The 23669-nt window shown below is 38.4% G+C and overlaps 2 protein-coding genes across 5 annotated transcripts in view; both read right to left on the bottom strand.

The window, feature by feature from the left end:
• The window catches only part of LOC103714355 (chloroplastidic phosphoglucan, water dikinase (ATGWD3)), a 63352-nt gene that overhangs the window by 19234 nt on the left and 20449 nt on the right, over window positions 1-23669 (bottom strand). For all 4 annotated transcript variants that reach the window (XM_039133856.3, XM_039133857.3, XM_088719759.2 and 1 more), the window contains 8 exons: window positions 20888-21013; window positions 20633-20811; window positions 20158-20242; window positions 14942-15112; window positions 14793-14845; window positions 1335-1543; window positions 1109-1227; window positions 107-177 (listed from right to left, as the gene is read on the bottom strand). In XM_039133856.3, the coding sequence (XP_038989784.3) occupies window positions 107-177; window positions 1109-1227; window positions 1335-1543; window positions 14793-14845; window positions 14942-15112; window positions 20158-20242; window positions 20633-20811; window positions 20888-21013 (1013 nt within the window). The remainder of the gene's footprint in view (window positions 1-106; window positions 178-1108; window positions 1228-1334; window positions 1544-14792; window positions 14846-14941; window positions 15113-20157; window positions 20243-20632; window positions 20812-20887; window positions 21014-23669) is intronic.
• LOC148703734 (uncharacterized) lies at window positions 8009-10397 on the bottom strand. Its single transcript, XM_088719761.2, has 4 exons — window positions 8892-10397; window positions 8674-8807; window positions 8510-8585; window positions 8009-8417 (listed from the first exon to the last, which is right to left on the bottom strand). Exons 1-4 carry the CDS (start codon window positions 10252-10254, stop codon window positions 8152-8154), a joined length of 1839 nt encoding a protein of 612 aa, XP_088575887.2. The 5' UTR covers window positions 10255-10397; the 3' UTR covers window positions 8009-8151.

The following is a 23669-nucleotide window of genomic DNA, read 5'->3' as shown; positions in this document are numbered from 1 at the left end:
AAAGAATATCATCAGATTGGCAACTCAGGTTATAGTTAAAAAATAAAACAATGCATGGAGATATGCTGCAATTTAAAATGCAGAAAAAAACAGGATAGGGCAATACCCTGCACGAATTTCTGCTTCAGTGTATGTTCTTACACTGTTCTCTGGGATTCCAAGGGCTTTCCCTAGTTTCTGCAATGCCACATAAAAAGGGGTAAGGGCTTGGTCTCATAAAGTATTTGAATTTGGATTTTCTACAACATAACATATAGCATAACTATTGCAATGAAACTTGAAAAAGCTGCTGGTAGAAAACAACGTACCTGCCCCATGCATGAAGGCATGCATAAGTATTTCTTTTATGCCTTTTTCTAATCAAAAAGTAGAAGCTACCATTTTTACAGATTGAAAAAGGAAACAATTTATTCAGGAATCTAACATGTAGTTTCAACCCTGGATTCATGTGCTAGTTGTCCTGATATTTACTGTGCCCAATGCCTTACCAGAACCCAAGGCACTTGCATGGTATTGGCTGCATTCCAATGCAAGGCACATAGCAATGCCATTGCATGCCAAGCACTGACGTGGCATAGGCACATGATACCTCAATCCTTGGTATTAGCAACTTTGAAACTTTGGAAAAAAGACTTATAAAATATAATTTAAGAACTTAAAGAGGTAGAGCAGTGTACAATAAGGTTGGAAAAAACATAAAAGCATCCATTGAAGGCATAACTTTGTAATGGATGGACTATTTAGGAGTACAATATTGAACAAATTGTGGATTATTTAAGAACTTAGAAGTATGCTTTCAGCAAGGTCTGATAGAATTGATAAAAAACATCAGACAAGTTCCTTCGACAAGTTAAAGGGATTATATTTTCATGTTCAGAATCAGCTATCTATGGTGAAGCACTTCCATACTGCGAAAAGGGTAAGGTACAAAATCTACTAATATAATGGAGTTCAGGCTGATGTAAGGCAGAAGGAAAATCTACAATCTGGAAAGAGAGAAATTCAAATTTTAGCGACCAAGCAGTTCTAACCTTTGACTAAAATGTTAAACATCATAAAGGAATAGTGTTAGAGAATTTTTAGGAATTGACAAAAAAAGAATGTTGACCTGGACTCTGTCAGGAAAAATCTGAATAAGTGCGTCAGAATATTCTTCTGTTAACCTCCTTGCTCTGTCAAGAGTAGCCTTGAGCCTTAGTGCCCATATATATTTTCCATCTTCATTGCCTAACCATATATAAGCAGGAGACAGAGACATGCTTAGCAAAGACATTTTACAATTGCAGCAGATCCAATTCTAAGATAATCAAAACATAAAACAGGATAAGAAGTACCTTCTCTTTCATGTAAACCCTTTTGTAGCCATGAGAAAAACTCACTCTCTATAGCAGTGCACTCTTCTGATTTCCAACCGGAAAGGCCAACCTGGCGAATGCCAATGATAAGGGCACCAAGAGGATGATTCCAAGGACTGATGTTTTTTGATCCTACATTTTGTGCAAGCCAAGATGACCCTCCCAAAGCTTCAAGAGCATTAAGGAATCTATTATGAGAAAGATAAATGGAAGAGTCAGAACATAATAAAGAGAGTAACATCATAATTAAAGTTCCCCATTACTGTCAAAGAGTATTACTACCTTAAAAAACTTTCCCTTTGTAATAAGCTGATAATTATAGAGACACACTTTCTCACCTCAAGTTATCTAAACAGTAGAAACCAAAGTTATATATGGCTCTTACCCGGCCATAATATCATCAGGAATGTTGAAGATTATACTTAAAAAGTCATAAGAATCAACAATTGTGTTATCATGTTATGTGGAGAAGAGCTCTTTGTTTGTGTCTTTTAATTTGTTACCCTTATCATCCTTCACCTTAATGAAACTTCTCAACAAAATGTAAAAAGCTTCCAATAAGGACCTTCAAGTACTAGTTTATTATTATTTCTCATGATTTTCTAACATTCAAATCAGTATGTTAAAACAAATATAGAAACAGAAGACCAAGTCCTCCAAACAAAAGTTCCTATATGAATTACCATATGACTAAAATCAGTTGTGAACCACAGGTTTACGAACATCACCTTCTTGTGGTGCTTATATCCAGTAATTTTGTATGCAATGAACATACACTTGATTCAGAATTAAATAAGTATCAGTAACTAACAAGCTAAAAAAATATATAGGTATAAGAACACTATTATATGTCACAAAAAGCCAAAGTTGGCAAGAAGGAAAGGAGACAAAAGAGAACAAGATCTATGGCTTTGCAGACTGAAACTAGATCTGGCCATGGTTGAAGAGGAATAAAGAAAGGGGAAGATAGAGGAGAATCTTGATGCATGGAGGAGCACAGGGAAGCAGAGATAATTGGGATGTGTCAGGCATGAAATAGGAGATGGCAAAACTGTTCTGGAACAAAGTGAAAGCAAAATTTTACTGCTTTCACTTAAAACTGAAAGTCCTGTTTCCCAAAAAATACCAAACTTGAAATTCTAACCTATATTTTATAATAATTTTCAGAACAAGAAAAAAATGAACCGCCTAACCTGGAGTAACAACAAATTACTCAGTTTCAGTGCAGTGAAACAAGGAAGCAGCAACTAGAATGAAGTCTGAAGCAGCAATCAATTACTCAAAGTCTCAAATATGAATATGGTTGACTTGTAAACCCACAAAGTCATAGAGTCAGAAAGATATAAAACAACAAAAGAAACAACAACAACAGGATGATCAAAAGAAGCATAAGGAGGACCAGTCGGAAGCAAATATGGCAGGAAAGATAAAGGATAGAAAACTTGAATGGCGAATTACTTGAACAAAGAATAGACCACAATTAAGGTGATGTTATTTGAGAACAAACACTGAATATTTTAGCAAAGAAACTCTCACATAATGTGTTTAAGTCTTGAAGGGACACAAATGATCTGTGCCAATGCTTATCAAATACAGGAAAAATATGAAAGCATAACCACATGTGAACCAGAGAATTTTAATGAAAACTTAATGATTCAAATCTTGTGGGATGGGGGCATGTTCCCATTTCCCCACAAAGGGGGACAGGCCACACCCCGCCCCATCCAAGTGGCCACCCTGGTAAAAGCATCCAAGTACTTCCTTGGGATGCCTTTTATATATTTTTAATCTTTGTAATTGGCCGTAGAAGGTTTAATAATTATATTTTCTTTTTAAATATCCTTGGACTTGAAAATAATGTATTTAGTGTAAATTGGCCTATTTAGTGTACTCTAGGGTAAGATGCTATGTACTTATATCTAATCTTATTTTTGTCTTAACTGATTTTTGTTAAAATTTTAATAGTAATCTTCAGTGTACTTTACAAACTGTATAAGCTACTAAGTATTAAGATATATGCTAAACTAGAACAGTTGATTATCAGAAAAAGATGTCAAAAATGGAAAATAATTAATTGAAGAATGTCTCATAAAGCGTATTTCAATTTTACATTCCTACTTCATACTGTCGATCTCTATCTGCTTAGGAAAGTATGCTTCCCCACCACCACAAAAAAAAAATAAAAAACAGCTCATTCAAAGAGGGATTGCGAGTCATGATATTTTGTGAGGGCTAGGGGTACGCGCTTTCATGAACTGAGAGTGGACTCTCAATGTCCGAACCATGAGTGAGGGTGAGCACGCCACGCTCCTCGCCTGCACCATGGCCATGTGTGAAATCCTCACAATTCTAGGGTCAATCTCGAATAATCAAGCCCTCTCAAGGGTACTCCCCCAATTTTTTATTTCCATCAATCTCTTCACATTCCTCTTCTTTTTGATTTTACTCCCCAAAAGATGCCTTCATGATGTGAACTTGTGAAGCCACTAAAACATCAAGATAGGAAGCAGATCACCCAATTCACCTCCTATTCTAGGAGAGCCCACATGGGATTGGTGGGGCGCCCCACATGATAAGGGACTGGTGTGGGCCATCCAATTCCCCACTTTCGTAAAGAAATGGTACAGAATATGTAGGACACCCCCAATCCCGCTGATAATTAAATCATTGCAAAAACCTAAGGAAACTAGGGGGTCAGATAGTTAAGGTTTATGCACAGCAATGAAGATGCATTCCAAGAATGTTGGGTGTAAAGATTGATATATAACAATGTTCAAAGGGACAGAATGCTTAACAAGGTCAAAATGACGATCAACAAACTAGGAAGGTATTTAATAACCAATTATGTATTTATATATATATACACACACATATATTCACACATGTATGTATGTATGTATGTATGTATATACATATATATTTACATATACACACATTTTCTCCTTGCCTAAGGTTATGCATGGTTCGAAATTCTAAACCATAAGGTCCTTTCCAAAATTTATGATTTCCTTTATAAGTAATCTTTCCATCTCTCTGGAATTTGATATTTGTTTTGTGCTTTTAAAACCTGTGTCTTCTTTGAATAGCCAATTCAAAAACTAAATATTGTTTTAAAACCATAAAACCAAGTCACTTTTTGAAGTTGGTTTCATTAGTGTCATTTTGACCTTGTGGTCAGGATGCCTTGAAGTACTAAACCTTGATGTCCTTTTCAAAATTAGGATTTCCTTGAGTTTTGGACTCTACAATTAGTAGCAATTTTTATGTTGTTTTATAATTTGAAACCTACAATTACTTCCAAAGACATTTGACTTGTTCTTCTTCAGAATTTTTTGTACCATGTGAAATTTGAATTTATCTTTTGGTTTCAATATAAAATCTCTAAATCATGAGTTTCCAAAGTGATATTTCTGAACTTGCATGCATAGATTTTCACTCGAACTTCTAGAATTAAAACCTTCCTCTAGATTCATGAATTTTGATTGGACCTTTTTAATATGTCATTATCAATTATTTACTAAATCTGCAGATGATACGGTATACGTAATCCTCTGACTTAGTGGTATATGTGGCCTGCTTTGAATTAATGAGGAGAATATATGTAAATCTTGGGACAAATGGTAATTGTGCACCTCGAGGATTTGTGTAACCTTACACGGTTCATCAATGAGAATATATATGGCCTCATTTGCATTAGCAATTTGAATTTATATGGCTTTGCGGGTATAAAAGAACCCTGTAAGAAAATGTGAAACTATGTGAAATATCAAAGTCATTTTGAAATTTGTATTATGTTTTAGTTATTTGTTGTTTCTCATTTCTTCTAGGAGATTGACCTTTTGCATTTTTGTTTTCAAAAATGTTTTTAATGAATCTACGCTTGAACTCTGATGACTTATTAAAGTCATTACTTTCAAGGAAAACTTAATTCTTTGACCATATATTACACTACATCCAGATCGATGACAGTGATCCGTATACCGATCAACAACAAGCCTTGGCAGGTTCCAAAGGATAGGCCCAGTAGTAGCTTTAGAAGGAACATCTTGCGCAGGCCAAGTAGTAAGAGGTTCTAGAATGATGTCAATTTTATACCAACTACCAAGGTGCAGACCAAGTATCAAGGTGCAGAGTAGAGAACCAAAGGTGGAGATCGAGTATCAGGGTGTATACTTGAGTACCAATGTGAGACCCTGGAACTAGGCCCAGTCCCAAGTTTCGGCCTCACATGCGTTGCACATGAGGCAGTGGGATGGAAGGATCCATCCCAAAGAAGAAGAAAGCCCTGTTTTAGGGCTTCTTCTCTGTCTCCTTTGAAGCCACCGAGATAGAGCCGCCACACCCAAGGAAGAGGGGGGGGTTCTTTGTGTTGCCGCCGAAAGAGAGAGAGAGAGAGAGAGGGCTGTTGGGCCTTCTTCTTCCTTTGCCGCCGGAGAGGAAGAGAGGCACCGGATCTTCGTTGGGGCCGAGGTAAGAGTCCTTAGCCTTCCTCTCCTCTTCTCTCATTGCTTGGCCATGATGTGTTGTGGTTTGGAGGTGGCCAATCGCCGGATTTGGGTCCAAAAAGGAGTGCTCTGCTTCGGCCCGTGAGCTCTAGCCGTCGGCGTGTTCGCCGCCGCCAGCCGTCGGGGGTGGTCAAGCTTGCTCCGCCACCTCCTGCTGCCGTCGGGGCCGGCCACCTCGGTCGCCCCTGAGCCCGACCGAGAGGGAAAAAGAAGGGGGCGGGGGTCACGGATCCCCTGTTTCGCCAAAGGAGAAGAGGGAAGTCGGGAGAGAAAGGGAAAAGAAAAAAGAAAAGAAGGAAAAAGAAAAAGAAAAGAAGGAAAAAGAAAAAAAATGAATATGGGGGTAGTTTACGGGTATGAACCCGAACTCGGGGTGCTAGGCACTTCTAGGGTCAGCCATGGGAGGATATTAAAATTTAAGTTTCTGTATACGTATATTGTGATGAATTTTAAAAGAAGAATATGATTTTTGAGTATTAGGTTCTGCGAGGAATTTGCGGAATTAATTGGATTTGTTGTGGATCGCGTTTGCAAGGTAAGTGATGTAACCTCTTTACTAAATTTATCGGCAAACTATATATATGTTTTATGAATCGAATTATTCATGATTACGAATTTGATGCATGGGTTATATGTATATTTTTAGAATATTGTATGACTCTGATTGAACGTATTTGCTTTTGATTTAGATTGTCTTTGATTGCTCTGACATTGTACCTTTTAGTTTGGAACACTGAACATAATGTGAGAAAAGATAATAACATGAAATAGATTCAGACTTACAGTAGGGCTATGTTGAGGACCCTGCCAATGGGGGCTAATATATGACCCTGTCATAGGGAACATATGGTCATAGTTCCTGGCTGTTGAGTTGAGTCTAATAAATTAAAAGAAATGAAGATATGAACGATATTTGGTTTTGACACTGCATGTTTTCATAAATGAAAAATGAAATAGAGAACTAATTGAACTTCGACCTAGTTATGTTGAGGACTCCGCCAATGGAGGTAGATACGTTGGCAATTGACCGTCCTGAAGGACTCACCGCAAGAAGATTAGTCGATGTTTATAATCCTGCAACAGGGAACATATGGTCATAGTCCAAGATTGACAAGATGAATTGAATATGTGAAAGAATCTCGAAACCAAGGTCCGTCGTACCGGTCCGGATCGGCGTACCGGTGGCGGTCCGGACCGGCGTACCGGTGGCGGTCCGGACCGGCGTACCGATGGCGGCCGTACCGGTCCGGACCGGTACGTACCGGTCCGGTACCGCGAGCCAAACTTTTTTTTTTAAATGTTGTCTCTGTTGGATCTTAAATTAAGTGAAAATTGATGTTTTTTTATTGCTTTTTTCATGATTTTCGATGTTTTTATATTTAAATTTAGGGTTGAAATTTGAAACATATATGATGCATGATTGCATGTTATGTTTTTCTCCCGTTCCAAATGATAAAATCATACACATAAAATATCTTCAAATTAAGATACAATCATTTACATACATTTAAAGTACTCTAGGATATCTAAAATCGGGACGAGTGCCGATGGCTCTCGTAGATATCTGGATCATAAGTATAATCAGGAGGAGGCAAATCAACCCAATCAGAAGGAACGCGCGCCAGGTTATAAGAACTGTCGGATCTCTCGCTCACGCTCTGGCTCTGAGAGGTGTCCTCTGATTGTGTAGAGGCCCATGATCCCATCCAAATATGGCGGAAGCAAAATCCAATGCACTATATCCATATTCGTCAGGCTGAGACTGTGGATAATAGAATCCATATCCGTATGTTGTCGGATCTGCAGTCGTATCCTGTCTTCCTGAACGACCTCGAGGAGCCCGTCTTCTATATCCAATAATATCCTCACGAAATCTATCAGGTGGTCGACCGTGGTCCGTATCCTGTGTAGCACCCATAAATTGGGACTCACCGGTGAAATAAAGACCACCCTCCGGCTGTGTCTCATGAGTACCATACAGTCCTCCGCTCCCTCCATGGCTAGAAGATCCATCACCACCAGAACCTTCATCGCTGCTAGTCCAAATCTCTTCCTCGACACTCTCCATGGGGATTCTTTGTTTTCCTTTCCTGGACCTCTCTGTCTGGCTCCCTTGTGCCTGCGATTGATCAGCTCTGGAAGTGCGTGGAATATTGCGCTCAGCCCATTGCTCTGGATCGACCCCAGCTTCGGTGGCTATGAAGGTAGCTGGTCGTGGAGGCGATCCTGGCTCGTCAAGCTCGGGCTCTTGCTGCTGGCCTACAAGCCAGCCGAGTAGTGGATCATCGTCATCAGCGGTGAAGGATCCGTAAATCGGATCTGTATACTTGAGCTTCACTTCCTCCTGGATGCACTTTAGCCTCAACCGCAAATTGTAATGCACATAAACAAGGTCGTTGAGGCGCTTTTGCGTCAAACGGTTTCTTTGTTTGCTGTGGAAGGGCGAAGGTGAACCAATTGCGCTCACATCCACTAGAGGAGACTGTTTGGGAGAGGATCCGGATAGCTATCCGCTTTAGATTTCTCGCGGATCCGCCAAAATGCACCCACCATTCAGCTGCAAAAATATTTATGAAAATTACATATATGATAGTTCTATAATAGTAACTAAGTAACACCAGGTGAATATTTTCCTGATGTGTCACGTACCTGAATTCATATTGTGTTTGCTGACGACAGTCGCTCGTTGGCCAAAACTGTAGCTGCCCTCTCTAAATAATTTGCTCTGTGAAAAATAAGCATAAGAAAACCATGTTAATAATTGAAGATGCCGATATACTTACACATGCTGGTAATTACTAAATCATAATTACCTCTTCAAGACATAGGGCCACTTTTTCTGGAGATGCCTCCATCTTGTAAATCACATTACGCAAAGCATCCAAAAGTGTTTCATCCATACCAATTCCATCTATGTTGTACTGAAATCGGGGGTTTAGGTAGTATGCTGCACATATACGAGACTATCTTAGCATAATTATATAATTATATCCATCACTATAATTGTCACTATAATTATATCTTAGCTTACCTGCTAGATGTAATTCCGTACCCATTTGCGCTCCCCACCGTTGCTCAATGATGTTGATGTATGACCGGCCATGTGCTGGATCTGCCTCCATAATCTGATCCTTTGCCTTGACCATCATGTGATACAAAAACCCCATCTGGGGGTAGATCTCGCTATCTACGGCCCGCAGCACTTCATATAATGGTTTGATAGCTTTGACTATTGTAGTAGCCCGCTGCCAGAATGGCTGTCTCGTCACCAAGTCTTCTATCTTGCTTCCTTCAGTGCCGGCATAAGAATATCTACTATCATACCACTCGGAACTGGCAAACATCTGACGTAGGGCTCCTCTCTTCTCGAGTATGCTATCAAGTGCGATGAAGTTGGTAGCAAACCGTGTGACTCCTGGTCTCAGAATCTCTCCCCCTGCATACTTTCTCATCAATGAAAGGATCCAGTTATGGTTATAAATATACCTGGTAATGCGTTGGGCTGTCTCCACCGTTTGTTGCACCCTACGGATCTTTCCAATGTCCATCAACATAAAATCGATACAATGTGCAGCACATGGGGTCCAGAAAATATGTGGCCGCCGCTCCATCAAGACCTGCCCGGCAGCCTTATATTGCGATCCATTATCAGTGACGACCTGCACGGCATTCTCCTCTCCTACCAGATCAATCACATCCTCCATAAGTTTCAGCATGTACGAGGTGTTGTGCACATAAGCCGAAGCATCAATCGACTTGTGGAAGGTCTTAGCATCACAGTATGTCAGAAAGTTGATGCTCCGCCTGGTCGGACCGGTCCAACCATCGCACATGATGGTTAGTCCATATATGGGCCACTTGCTCTTGTAGGAGTCAATCCAATTCTCCAGCTCCTCCTTATTGTTGTCAAGAAGCTCACCGTATATGTCCTTCGGGCCTGGAGGAGCTACACCGGGACCGGCAGCTTGTATAGCGACAATGGCAGACCTGTAATATGTATTGTCTGCCACATTCGCTGGGATGTGGCTGAAGTAAAACCAGGATCCAATAGCTCGCCACATAGTTTTCTTCTTATCCTTCATCCACATTGTGTCTACCCTCTGCTGCCTTGAATCTCTACTGGGAAGAGCATGCGGATCTACATCATGAATTGTCGCACCTTGTGGAATTCTTCTAGATGACTTCTTTCGGCTACCAAAACTACCCAGCATAGATGCAATTCGGCCACGTTCTTTGCTGACTGAAGTTGCCCTCAAGAACTCTGGATCTTGTCTAGTGCTCCCAGAACTCGTATGCAGAGGGCCCAAATCGAGCCCTATGCCTGGCCACGTCCTCCTGCTGCCACTGATCATCCAGACTTGCATGCATGGCCGCCTGAATATCTGCCTCCTCATCTAGATCCTCGACTTCCTCTGGCTCCCTAAAGTGATAAGAAGGTGGCTCTGCCGCTTGGCGATCGACCTCTGCCCTCTTCTTGGAATCCATCCCCTTCGCTTCTTTGGCCTCAGCGAGATTCTGCCTCATCAGCACACGAATCTCGCTAGGACAATTTGGGCACGTAGCAACCTCACCGGAATTTCCGGCTAAGTGTTGCTTCAACCTGGTTACCCCTCCTTCCTTGAAAACCTTGTCGCAAAACTTGCATTGAAACTGGTATCGTTGCCCCTCACTTCCAAGTCTTCGCCCATAAGACCAGCCAATATCACGCTTTGCAGGGTTCGTTTTTCTTGATGGCTCTATTTCTATCATAAAAGGACAACTTATCAAAAAATTAAGCTAATAAAGTAAATTTTTGTATTATCTTATTATTTAAGTAATTTATAAACTATTTTTTTAAATAAATTATTAACAAAATTAATGAAATAACATAGGACAAAAAAATCGCACCTTAAATAGTCTCCGCTGGATTTTTTGGGCAGGACCTCCTCAATTTGTGGGCTATCTTTCAAATCTTCCCATCTCTGATTACTCTTCAGAGGCTCATTCCTGGATTTTAGTTATTCTGGAGTTATTAATAAAGCCTCTCGTTCGGTTTTTATAACCGAACGAGCGAAGAAAGAAGCAGCCTCTCGGCCCCTTCTTTTGCTATCAACTCAAAAAATTTATTTTTTTTGATGGGAATGAGTGGCCGGAGGCCACTTCCTTTCCCATCAAAAAAAAAAGCTGTGGCATTTGACAGAAGTGGCCCACGGGCCACTTCTTTCCTTAAAACCACGCGCCACGCGGTGGTTTAAAAACCACAGCGCGTGGCGCTGTGGTTCCCAAAAAAAAATAAAACGGCTTTTTTTTTTGACAGAAGTGGCCCGTGGGCCACTTCTTTCCTTAAAACCACGCGCCGGCGCGTGGTTTAAAAACCACAGCGCGTGGCACTGTGGTTCCCCAAAAAAAAAATTGCAGGCTTTTTTTTTTGACAGAAGTGGCCCACGGGCCACTTCTTTCCTTAAAACTACGCGCCACGCGGTGGTTTAAAAACCACAGCGCGTGGCGCTGTGGTTCCCAAAAAAAAAAAAACCGATTTTTTTTTTTGACAGAAGTGGCCCATGGGCCACTTCTTTCCTTAAAACCACACGCGGGCGCGTGGTTTTAAAAACCACCTCGCGCTATGGTTCGCCCCCCCCAAAAAAAAAAACCCGTACCGGTGCGAACCGGCCGGTTCGCACCGGTACGAGGCCGGTACCAAGCGGTACCAGCCGGTACGGGTTCCGTACCGGCCGGTTCGCAGCCGGTTTTCATCTATTTCAGAAACCGGTCAAGGACCGGACCGGTACGTACCGGCCCGTACCGGCCCGTACCGGCTTTCCTTGCTCGAAACAGTGAAAAGAATCTGAAAAATTTAAAAAATATTTGACTTATACCTTGGAATTGCATATATATTTATTTTCTACATATTATTGCTTGATTTATCTAGCTAGAGTGTTCATTTTTATTACTTACTAGGCTGTTTAGCTCATTATACAATTTTTTATGGTTTTACATATTCCGAGAACTAGTCTAATGGGGTTCTAAAATGGGAGAGCGACTAGAAGGATTGTGGCGCAAGCTATCTTAGATTAGGGTTACTTAAGTTGAACTGTTATCTTGAACATTTATTATGGTTGTTGGACATTGCAAGATTTTGTTATTTTAAGAACTAAGTTTGCATGTTGCTAAATTATTGTTCCACTGCGTATTTAGAGCTGTAAGACCTTATGACTTAAGTTAGTCAATGGAATAAGATTGTATTTATTTAGTTGAATTATTTTATATTTATAAAATTGAGATGTTTGGTTAAGATGCCTTGCATGCTCGTGAGGAGAGTTTCCAACGGCGGTTGGCACGACCCCGGCTCATAATTTCGGGCCGGGGGCATGACAACTTAAGTGGTATCAGAGCGGAGTTGATAAAATCTAAGACAAAGAATCAGACACGATATGAGTGTAGGTGGGTAGACACTAGGGACATTGGGATGTTAGGTGTGAAGAATGTGATGACTATTCTAAAAACTTACAATTAATTTGGTAAGCTTTTTATTAATTGTAAGTTTTTTATGAGTATGCTGTTATTTGATGCATATAGGTCAGGATGCCTCCACGTCGGGCGAAAAAGACAAGTTTTCAAACTTTGTTCTCCTTAAACTACTGCAATTTAATTGGTCTTGTCATTCTACCTTCTAGCAGCAGCATCCTAGTAGTGAAAGTCCTTTAAGATTCAAGGTAATAGAACCCATATTACTCCACACTCACATATCAAATCTCTATCCCTTCCAATTAGAAACCAGTGGCATGTCTATGCATTCATCTAGCCAACCCTTTGGTGGTTTTCCTCATTCTCAAGGGAAACACTATAATGAATGCTTATTGAGAAAATCTAGAACACTCCATTTATATTACAATCTTTTCAAAAGACTTGGTGTTTTTAAGCTGCTTTTGAATCTAGTGATTACTGAAGCAACCACGAAGAGATACTAATTTATGTTATTTTGTAAGAAAGGTAAGGTATTGTTCAAGGATCACCGTACCGGTACCGGTCGGCGCCAGTACCGGTTCGAACTGGTTTGAACCGGTACCGAACCGGCCACAACGCGCGCGGTGGGTGCGAATGCGCGCGGCGAGCGCAAGCGCGCTCGGCTGTGGCATTTAATAATGCCACTGTAGCTACAATGGCATTAAAAGCCACAGCACGCGCGCAGCGCGCTCTGAAAACCAAACTCGGTGCCAGTTCGCACCGAGTCCTGGTGTACCGGTTATTGTTACAATATAGAATATTTTACATTGTAAGTAGGTTTTATGAAAGAGTTAAGAGATATATAGCTTTGGTTAAGCTCCATCCAATCAAATGGCCTTTGTTAATAATGGATCAATATAATTGATATTTTGACTGATGATGGTCTCACCTTGGAATTCAAATGAGTCTCCGATAGTGACAATTTCATATAAAGGCTTAAGAAAGAATGCAACTTCATGTTAACTACTAGGTTTAGCAGTTTAGGTGGGTCTTGCAAGCACAAATGGAACCTATTAGACTAGACAAAATAGGGAAAACATCAAATTATAAGGAAATCCGATCATGTACAGGGAATCTAACAAATTGGTAATTTTTGGACATGAAAAACAAGAAAAAGAATTTGCTCAATAAAGAAATCAAGAGAAAAGACTAGGCAACAAGCACATTAGGCCAAAACAAGCAAAAGTGAAATCTAATTGGCATCAATAGGGTAAACAAATTGTGGTATTAAAAGGATTTTAATGTTCATGAGCAATATATACTTGTCTAAGAAAAGAGACACAACATACAAAGGAATGGATTAGGGAAAAACAGTCCTAAGATGGATCGAGGCCCATTTAAGTAGATATTAACTTGTAGCAGGTTGATTAAACAGAAATATTGTCGTAGTAGGATGCCAAAATTGATACCATATTTATATGGAGAATATGGAATGGAAACGTAATTTGGAAGACCCTAGAATGTGGTTCATCCTCAAATAGATGAAAAGCAATGTCCTACAAAACTAATTTCGATGACAATTCAAAGGTTCAAATCTCACAATTATGGCATTTGTGCATAAACTTGGGATCTCTTTTCAAAATTCACACATAAAATACAAAACAAAACTAGAAAAGAAATCGGCCACCTTCAGCAGTTACTTGCAACAAGATTACTGAGTTAAATTAACTATTCAAGAACCATCACTAGCAAGAATCTGGTTCAGTCAAAAAGATCCAATCCAGTTACAAGATATAAATAATGCCAAATCTACTGCCAAAAACTTTCATTATGGTCCTAAATCTTCAGTTCTGAGCCTCTCATCTCATGAGACTTGAGAAGTCAGTCTATAAATGAACGTGCCTCTTATAAGGGCATTAAGCGAATATATTTCTAATGAGCAAGGCAATATAAGATGGCCCTATGCCTACACATCTTTCAAAAAGCATGATCTAAGGACTTATAAACAAATGACAAGGAAAAACAAAAGAAAGACAACATGAAGACGGTATAATGAAGATATATATGCAATAGTGCATAAATATTAATTTTTGTACTAATTGATTATCTTAAACAGGGAATATAGGTGATGGAAAGTTTATTTAATTCACTGGAAAGAACGTCAAATTATTGGCAAAGTCCCACAGATAAGCTTCATCATATTAACACCAGTTCACCACCATAAGTAATAAAAGATTATGAAGGTACAAATAACACATAATCAAACAAGTATACACCCAATCTCTACAAATATGGTATGCATTTCAAATTGTTCATACAAAATTACTAACTAAAGGAATAAATATAAAACACAAAAAATTATAAGGTTATTGCCATCACCAATAAATTACTTCATCTAACCAATCTTGGTCACTATTTATGTCTATATCCTTGGAGAAGCGTTCCTCCTATACAAGTGTTCAAGTAAGAGAGAAGGAAGCGAAGAAAAACTCAAGATCAAGATAAATACCTGCTCAAAAGAACAAAAGAGTAATCCTCTAGGCCAATTTCACATAGACGCCACTACAAAACAGTAAAGTTTGAATACCATGCTGTAGAACAACAGTTCAAATAAATAAATGAATAACATATATTATCAAAAATGTTTGCAAACCATACTTTTTGACGCATTGCTATAGCAGCATCAGGAGCATCATTTCTAAGACCACTTTCAAGACCTTTCATGATCTGTGACCTTACAGTAGTCAAAGATTGCAGGGTTCTCATCAAAAATTCAACCCCACTACTATTTCCAATGAAATTGTCTGCTTCCTCCAGCTGCTCCAAACTCTATGACACCATCAAAAATTTATGTTCATTTACACAAGAGATGAGAAATATATCTTTAGCCGGCACATCCGGAACTAAAGGCAGTATCTGTGAAGAAGATGTTAAATAATAGGCAAATATTTTCATCATATACAAATTCTGCTTTTATTTTATCTGAATCATCTCACACATCTCACTTGCAGCAGGCAATGTGATTTGAAATTGACTCCACATGCTTTGATATGAATTCTATTAGATGATTATTAAGATGTGAAGCATACAGGGTATAAGTGATCACTATTAGAAGAAGAAGCACTCTGACAGCAACATGGAGACATTGAAGAACAAAACTGGTGATCGAAGCTCCAACTTGTGTTCAAAAAGCAGAATATAAGAAACCCTCACACCAAAATCTACGACCAAGCATCTCAGCATTTGAACAGTGTCATAAAATGAATGCAAACATGAAAATTGTAGGTTTCCTTTGTGCCTTTTAAATTTCATATCAATTTGAAGCTTATGCATTGTTTTAAAGTTTTCAGATCTAGTGTAGCTCATTATTATGTTTCTCTGGTTTTCAGATCTAGATGCATGATTGCTCCAGACTTGGAGAGTGCACTAGTTCTTTTGAAGACACTTTCAATCATTAGAGTTTTAGCTAGTCTAGTTAAAATATTTTATTTAGTTTATGTCAGCAGTTAGCAATTGTTGACTTATGTCACTTTGGAACTATTGTAAGAAACATTTGCATAAGTTCTTGATTAAATAAGTTTTTAAAAATTAGTATTGCTTTGATATGATCTGCAGCTTTGCATGCTTGTATGATCCATTATACAGGTATGCAGCATCTGTCATGCTCTGGATTTAGGGTGCGCTCTAGGTTCGGGGCATGACAGTTGTGGTCGCAGCAAAGCTCTCGCCGGAACTAAGACCTTATAATCCTTTAATTTATTTTGCTTCCCATCTTCTCCGGCTTCGAGATCATAAATTCCAGTCAAATTATTGCCATATTTCATCAACAATAGGGATGCGCAGTTCAAATTGTAGATCTATATTTTTTGATATTGTTGGTTTTCTTTTCTTGAGATCTCCTATAGTCCTTCCCTGCATCCATGTTTGCCCTGGTTTGCCACCGGCCATGGTCGGCGTTGCGGCAGTTTTCTAAATGTCCCTTGGTATGGGGTTGGGTTCTACTCTTTCTTCCTATTTCATGCACCACAGGTCGTCATTCCACCATCATTGGGCGACAAGCCTTCCATCATGGAAGGTTGTCTCCACCACTAGATCATCCCCTAGGTTCCCCTTCCTCTATTTAAAACTAGAAGAGGAAGCCCTAAGTCATCCCTATTTCATCTTCTCCCACATTGTCTCACTTTACTTTTCTCTCTCTACTCTCTCTCTCTCTTCCATGATTAGTACAATCCTAGCCAAGCTTTCATCTCGGAGGACCTAATTTCCATGAGGCACTTTTGATTATTAGTTCAATCCTATGTAGGGTTAAAAATTTAGGGTCTCTATTTTAAAATTTGTCATGGCTAAATATTGATAAAAATATAATTTTGAATATTAGGTTTTGAAAGAGGCTCTCAGGATTAGTTGGATTTGCCCATTCATTATTTTCGCAAAGGTATATTCATTTAAATAATATTATTTTTGACATCAAATAAATTGTTAATCAATTGATATGTGAATTATTTATTTTATGAAACCGTTTTGAATGGAAAATAAATACTTAATTTCAAAGTAATATTTTTTGGAATATTAATATGTTGTTTATTGAACTTATATCATGTATGCATATTTTGATTGGATTATAGTATATCGTTATTTTATAAGAAGAGCTTTGATGCGTATTGGATTTAGACTCTCAACTTGACTATATTCGGGACCCTGCCAATTGTGGGTTATGCATTGGCACCTTGATTATTATTAAGCATACTATTCTACTTCTAGCCCCACCATATGGTATAATTATGGTATGTTGACCCATGCTGTAGGGTATAAGTATGGTATTCGGGCCCACTCCTCATGGTATAAGTATGATTATGTTTCTGTTTCTAGCCTAGCCACAGGATATAACTGCAGACATAGTTACAAGCTGCTGAGTTGAATATAATTTATTTTGAATCAGATTTAGAAGTAAGTATTTGAATATTTGAAAGATATCGAATTTGTTGGATGTGTTTTGAAAAAAAATGATTATGTTTTATATTCAATCATGGTAATTAGTATTTAACTATTATATCTTATGTTATTACATAAATTATCTAGTTAAGGTATTCGTTATCTCTTATCTCTTCTTTCTTTACAGATTCAGATTCTTAGTTGCGAACGCAGGTACTGCTGTACAGTGAGGCTAGAAGTGAGATTCAATAATATCGACAGAATTTAGATTTAGTGTCACTATTATTACAATTTTTTTATATGTTTATTATTTGAGGTTTAGTTGATGTAATACCGTTGAATTTTATTGATTAGTTAGATTCGTTAATTAATTGAATTTTGCATTTGAGCGAATTAAATAATTTTCGTTATGATGCATTTGATATCATATTGGAATGCCTGGCATGCTTGAGAGGAGAGTTCTCCTTGAGTATATGGCATTTGCCATGACCCTGGCTCGCAATTTCCATCGAGGCATGACAATTGTTATGGCATCAGAGCAATTAATATGGTATCAAAGCATAAGTGGATGAATCATACCTCATAAAGTCAAATATAAGATGAGAGTAGGCCAATAGATACTAGGAACATTGGGACGTCACTTTATGATGATTTCAGCTCAAGCTATCTTAATAATTCTTCCAATTAATTAATAATTTTAATAAGAATTTTGCTACTATCTGATGAATATAGCAAAGTCCACAATCTCAGTTCTGAGTACCATATCGGTACGTTATTGGTTCGGTATGGTTTAATATGGTATGGTACACCTCTGTACCAAATCAGCTCTCTAGTCATTTTTTTCAATTTTTATCTCAATACACCTCAGTCCAGTACGCTTCGATATGGGACGGTACGTACCTTAGTACGCCTCAGTACAGGTCGGTACACCTCGGTATGGGACAATATGCCTCGGTACGGGGCGGTACACCTTGGTATGAAATGGTCAGGGCTTGTACCGACTTGAAGTTTAATTTCATACTGATTTCCTCCTGGTACAGTATGGGGCGATATGGGAAACCACAAAATATAGGTTAAAATGTCTCCACGTTAGATGAAAAAGGATGCCAAAAATGCTGCTAGAGAGGCATCAATCCAGCAATTTGGTGACAACCCCCAGCATGTCGGTGGCACACCACTATAGGAGGGAGCCATTGATCTTCCCAGAAACAGTGAGTCAGAGCAGCAAGAATCCGGTATGACCCAACTAATGCAAATATTAGTTGGAAATTTGGAATAATGCAAACGCGACAGCAATTGCAACAACAACTGCTACAACAGCAGCAAAGGCAACAACATATGCAAACATAGCCACAACAAGGACATGGGGAGCAGTGACGTAACAATATTCGGGAGTCTAAGAAGCCGGCCCATAGGCTTTCAAGGGAGCTACAGAACCTTTGGAAGTTGAAAGTTGACTTAAGTAGATGAAAAAAGCATTTGTTGTTCAAAGATGCCATGATAATGAAAAGATCCTATATGCATCATATATGTTACAGGGTGAGGCATTTAACCGGTAGCAGATGCTAAAACGCAAATATAAACAAGATAGAGAGCCACTCACTTGGGTAAGATTCCGAGGAGCATTTTATGGCAAGCATTTCCCTTGAAGCATGAGGACTCTTGACTGGTATAGTAGTTTCAATCTCGTTTTATATATTTGAAAGTATAGTTCCACGTGAGCATTTTATGGCAAGCATTTCCCTTGAAGCATGAGGACTCAAAAAGAGCAAGAGACTGGTATAGTAGTTTCAATCTCGTTTTATATATTTGAAAGTATAGTTCCACGTGAAACAGGATATGCTAAAAGACTGGTAACTAGATTTTTATCTAAGACCTTTGGATTTGTAATACATTTTCAGTCTTTTTTTTCAAGAAATAATCTGTTTTTTTGATTATTTGGTTTGTAACCATATTGAATTATTGATTGACTATGATATTCACACCTTGGGATTCAATAGTTCGAGTCTCAGGAAAAGACAATTTTTGTTATATTACCTCATAGTTAATTGTTGATTATTGTTGCTGTAGGCATCCTCTTAACAATCACATGATATCATATCATACAACTCATAGCTTATTAAAAGCCAATTGAAATGATACAGTGTGGTTTTGTGTGACAATAAAATCTATGGCACGTACATTATCAACTCGTCATATAGGATATCCACCTGGCATGTCACCCTAAAGGCTCATGCTATGATATTCGAGAATCAAAAACCTAGTCTGAGTATTTTAAATGCATTGTTTCCCACTCATAATATTTCTAGATGATCAAAACATGACACCTCTCCCCCTCAATTCCACCTTTATTTTGATTCAGTCTACAATTGAAGACAGAATGCCAAATAATTGACCAATTAGATAAGAATACAAACAGACAGATGACTCCATGATGTTAAACCATGGAGAATGATGACTACTATTAGTAGCTTGGACAATGTAGAATTTTACACTATTTATATAATTATTAGGCAATATTAAATACCATTAAATTCAACAAGAAAAATTTTGGGCAAGATTGGAAAAATTATTCCAAAAATATATGATTTTTCTGAAGAAAAGGAATTTCTTTTAGAAATTGTACAGAGAAATCTATACCTTTGCCATTTATCCATGCTTTTCAATCTGTCAACCAAATGTACTTCACTTTTTGCAGACAAATAAGACCAATTCTCTAAATATCAAGATACTATAGAAACAACCAGCATAAAATTCAAAAAGAAAAAAGAGAAACATTTTAATATCAAACACTGAAAAAAGGAGAAGCATGACTAATATTAAGCATTTTACGCCACTGTAGCTTTGTGTTAACCATAATATCTTCCTGATGACAAAGATAAATATTTCAAATCCTGCAATCTGAAGTACTTATCATATATAAACAGTAGAAGGCAAATTACCTTTTTGCATTCCAAAAACATGGCAACAGCTTGTAAATTATGCTCATCCAAAGATTCTTTCATTGACTCCAGCTGTTCAGTAAGGCTGCAGTAGTGTTTAGTGAAGAGTTAGCAACTTAAAACAGCTAAAATAAGTATCTTTTTAGTTTTGCATTCTAATTTGCCCAGTTGCATTATTAATAATAAAGACTGACAGCCTGATGCAGCTATCTTTACATGAACTTGGATGCTTTCAGAACCTCCACTTGCAGTTCCAACTAGGATGCCATGAAATATTCAGTTTAGGCATATCAAGAATGCAAAGAATGAGAATGCTCTTTACACAATGTAAGTCCATAAGATATCCTTTAAATAGGTTGCCTGTGTGACAAATTCCAGTCTTAGCATTTTATGCTCAAGGTTGATAAACTGATGAATGCCTTCTAAACACCAGCATAGAAAATTTAAAGAGGGTCAAAAGTCATAATGCAACAACCTCCCAGCATTGAAAAAATCTTTAAGTTCATGGTGAAATATTTTGAACTGTTCGATAAATGCTTCACTGTATTCTCCAGGAGTCTTGGTAATCTTAGCAAGCATGGCTTCCGTAGCAATCAAGTCTTCTGGACCAGCATTTCGGTGAAGCTTGTTTTGTATTGTATGTTTAATTTCTTGCTGTTAATTGGAAAAGGAATATCAGTAACCAAAAATAAATACCAGTCGTATCAACAATACTGTAGTGAACGATGACCTTCAGATTGTGAGGAATATCACTGCGGTGAGCAATATCACGAATTCGTGTTAGAGGAACGGAAGCAGTAAACTCTGATTTGAATGAAGGAAGGCAAGGGTGAATTTTCCGGATCACAAGTAAATCCTGTAGACATATACAACAGCAAGCTAGTGAATGAAACACAAAAAAAGAATAACTAACTTGCAGGAAATCTGAAAATGCTAAAGCTACATAGAAAAGTTAACAACACATGGAGGAAAAGTCCAATGGTATATGCTACAATTTCCATTAGAAAAAATAAACATAACTATAAGCAGCCTCCTTTTAGAACTGTGAACAAAAAACAGAGACAGAAAGTGCTACTTGAAAGAAGTACCCCGGATTATGTACATATCTACCATCAAAAGATGTAAAACAGAGTAGGTCTCAGACAAGATAACTACTAAGAAGAAATAAAGGTTAACCAATTACATGACAAAAAGGCAAACATGTCAGCAAATATGGCCTTTTAGGCAAATATTCAAACAAGTTATATTCCATAAAAATAACATGTCATCCACATTGTATACTGTAACCACAAAATGGATTCCTTGTAGTAGAGCAGATATCTATAGAATTGCTATCCAATAATAATAAATATTGGAATTACTAAATCACTGAATCAAATACAAATTAATGTGAATAACAGCATCAGCAGAATAGTACATTTTATCATGAAAAAGAGTTCTTCACAAATCACAATGATAAGAGATACAACTTATATGTAACCAAGGTTCATTACACCAACACCAGATACTGGTCGTACCAATACCTTACCGGTATGGTACATGGTATGTCCAGTATGTTATGGTACAACCCCATACCAACATACAATCAGGAGACCCTTTTTTCGTGCCGAGCATTGGTACTGCCCAAAACCAGGCGATACAATCAGAAAACCAGGCAAAATCCTTCTGTTCGACCCGATATAGGCCAATTGCCACTTCACCGCATTGAACGTTAATACTATACCGATATTTATTAGGAAGATCATGGTATGTCATATCAAACCGAACTGAGCAGTATATAGCATACCGTATCGTACCAATTTGGTACCGGTATCCAGTACGTATGGCGTACCAACACTCGGTACACTACAAAAATTCCGTACCAATACTGTGCTAGTGTGGCACCGGTACGGGGTCCGGTACCGAGACGGTGAACCTTAGGTAGGGTACATTATGCCCAGGTATCGGATGGTATGGGTATGGTAAACCACGCATGTAACCATTAAGTCAAAATGACAACCAAGAATTGCAATACAAAGATGAACCATGGGAAACTTCTGCAAACGTAAAAATCAAGAGCAATAGACTTTTACCCAAGGTTCGCCATACCATACCGAGCTGGACGATACGAGGCATACCAAACTGGATGGTACGAAGAATATTGTAACATACCGATTCGGTATCAGTATATGGTACAGAGGGTGTATCGACACTCGTTATGCTGAACCCGCCCGTATCGTACCATACCGACATAGTGATAGCGTAGCACCAATATGGAGCCCGGTACGGAGATGTCACGTACCTTGCTCCGACCGCTTATTTTGATATAGCAAAAAGTTAACTAGCTATTAGTTCTGATGCAGACGAACTAAGACTAGAGAAAAGCACAATCATTATACAAGTAATCCTAGAGAGAAAAGATGGTTATGAGCACAGTCTCACCAGGAGAAGTCAAAGAGTGTACAATGTAGCTCCTAGATGAAAAGGGTCCAAACATGATCTCTGGTTTGATTCTTATGTTTGGAGTGAACAAAGATCATAGTAAAGTGAGTTAACAAGAGTTAATTGCATATTTATTTCAGGTAGAAAAGTGTCGCAGATGATTCTTTTCAAGCATCTCCTGCATCTTCTTTCCTTCCTTTCTCTCGCGCCCAACTTCACTCCTCGCTTCTTTCTCTCTTCTTCACATATATGTTTCTTCTCCAATCTACTTTCTTGTCGACATTTTCATGTTCCACATTGGTATGAGAGCAACTTAAAGCGTAGTTTGTTCCTGATGCATGACTCCAATATAGGTGTGGGGAATCAACACATCTTTACAACAAGAAAGTAACTTGATTATGCCATTGTTAAATCTTTTAATGGGGGGATCCATGGTTTGTCGAACAAGCCTGAACCACCCGGTTTGGGCCGTACGGAGCCGAAACGGTGTGGGACCGAGTCGGTTCGGATGTGGAAATCGGAACCGGCCCCAAACTGCTTGGAACTGGTTCCCCCTCTCCCCTCTCTTTTTAAGTCGGGGGAAGGCCTCAAAAGGCATCAAGCCTTCTCAGGCCTTCTTTCACAATTTTTTCAAAAGCCCCCCAGGAAAAAAAGTGCACTGATTTTGACTATTCAAGGAGGATCCAACCTAAAACAAGATATGTTTTCCTTCCCCCACCTCATTTTCTCTTTTTTTTTCAACGCTGAAAAATATCAAAAAATTCCAAAATAAGGAGAGGTTATGCAATTAATTTTCGATTTTGGCATGATTTCATGATATGTGGTAGATCTATGGATAATTTACACAATCCCACTAAAATATTTAACTTTTGAATTATATATAATTTTTTAAATTAAAAATATATTTTTGGATTAAAAATAAAAATTAAAATTAAAATCCACGGAGCTTATTTAGGGGCAGGCAAGCTACTCTCCAATTAAATTTGAAGTCCATTTATTCAAGTATTGACGCAATGATGTGCATAGTGGCTTAGGCCTAAATTTTAAAAAAAAAAAAGAGAGAAATAAGTAACCTTTAATGCATACTCATA

Source organism: Phoenix dactylifera, chromosome 4, assembly GCF_051530095.1.
Source record: "Phoenix dactylifera cultivar Ajwa chromosome 4, Ajwa_hap1_PhDact_Kaust_v1.1, whole genome shotgun sequence".
In the NCBI taxonomy this organism is placed as follows: Eukaryota; Viridiplantae; Streptophyta; class Magnoliopsida; order Arecales; family Arecaceae; genus Phoenix; species Phoenix dactylifera.
Note: the sequence above shows the minus strand (reverse complement) of the source record. Positions and strands in the feature narration are given on the sequence as shown.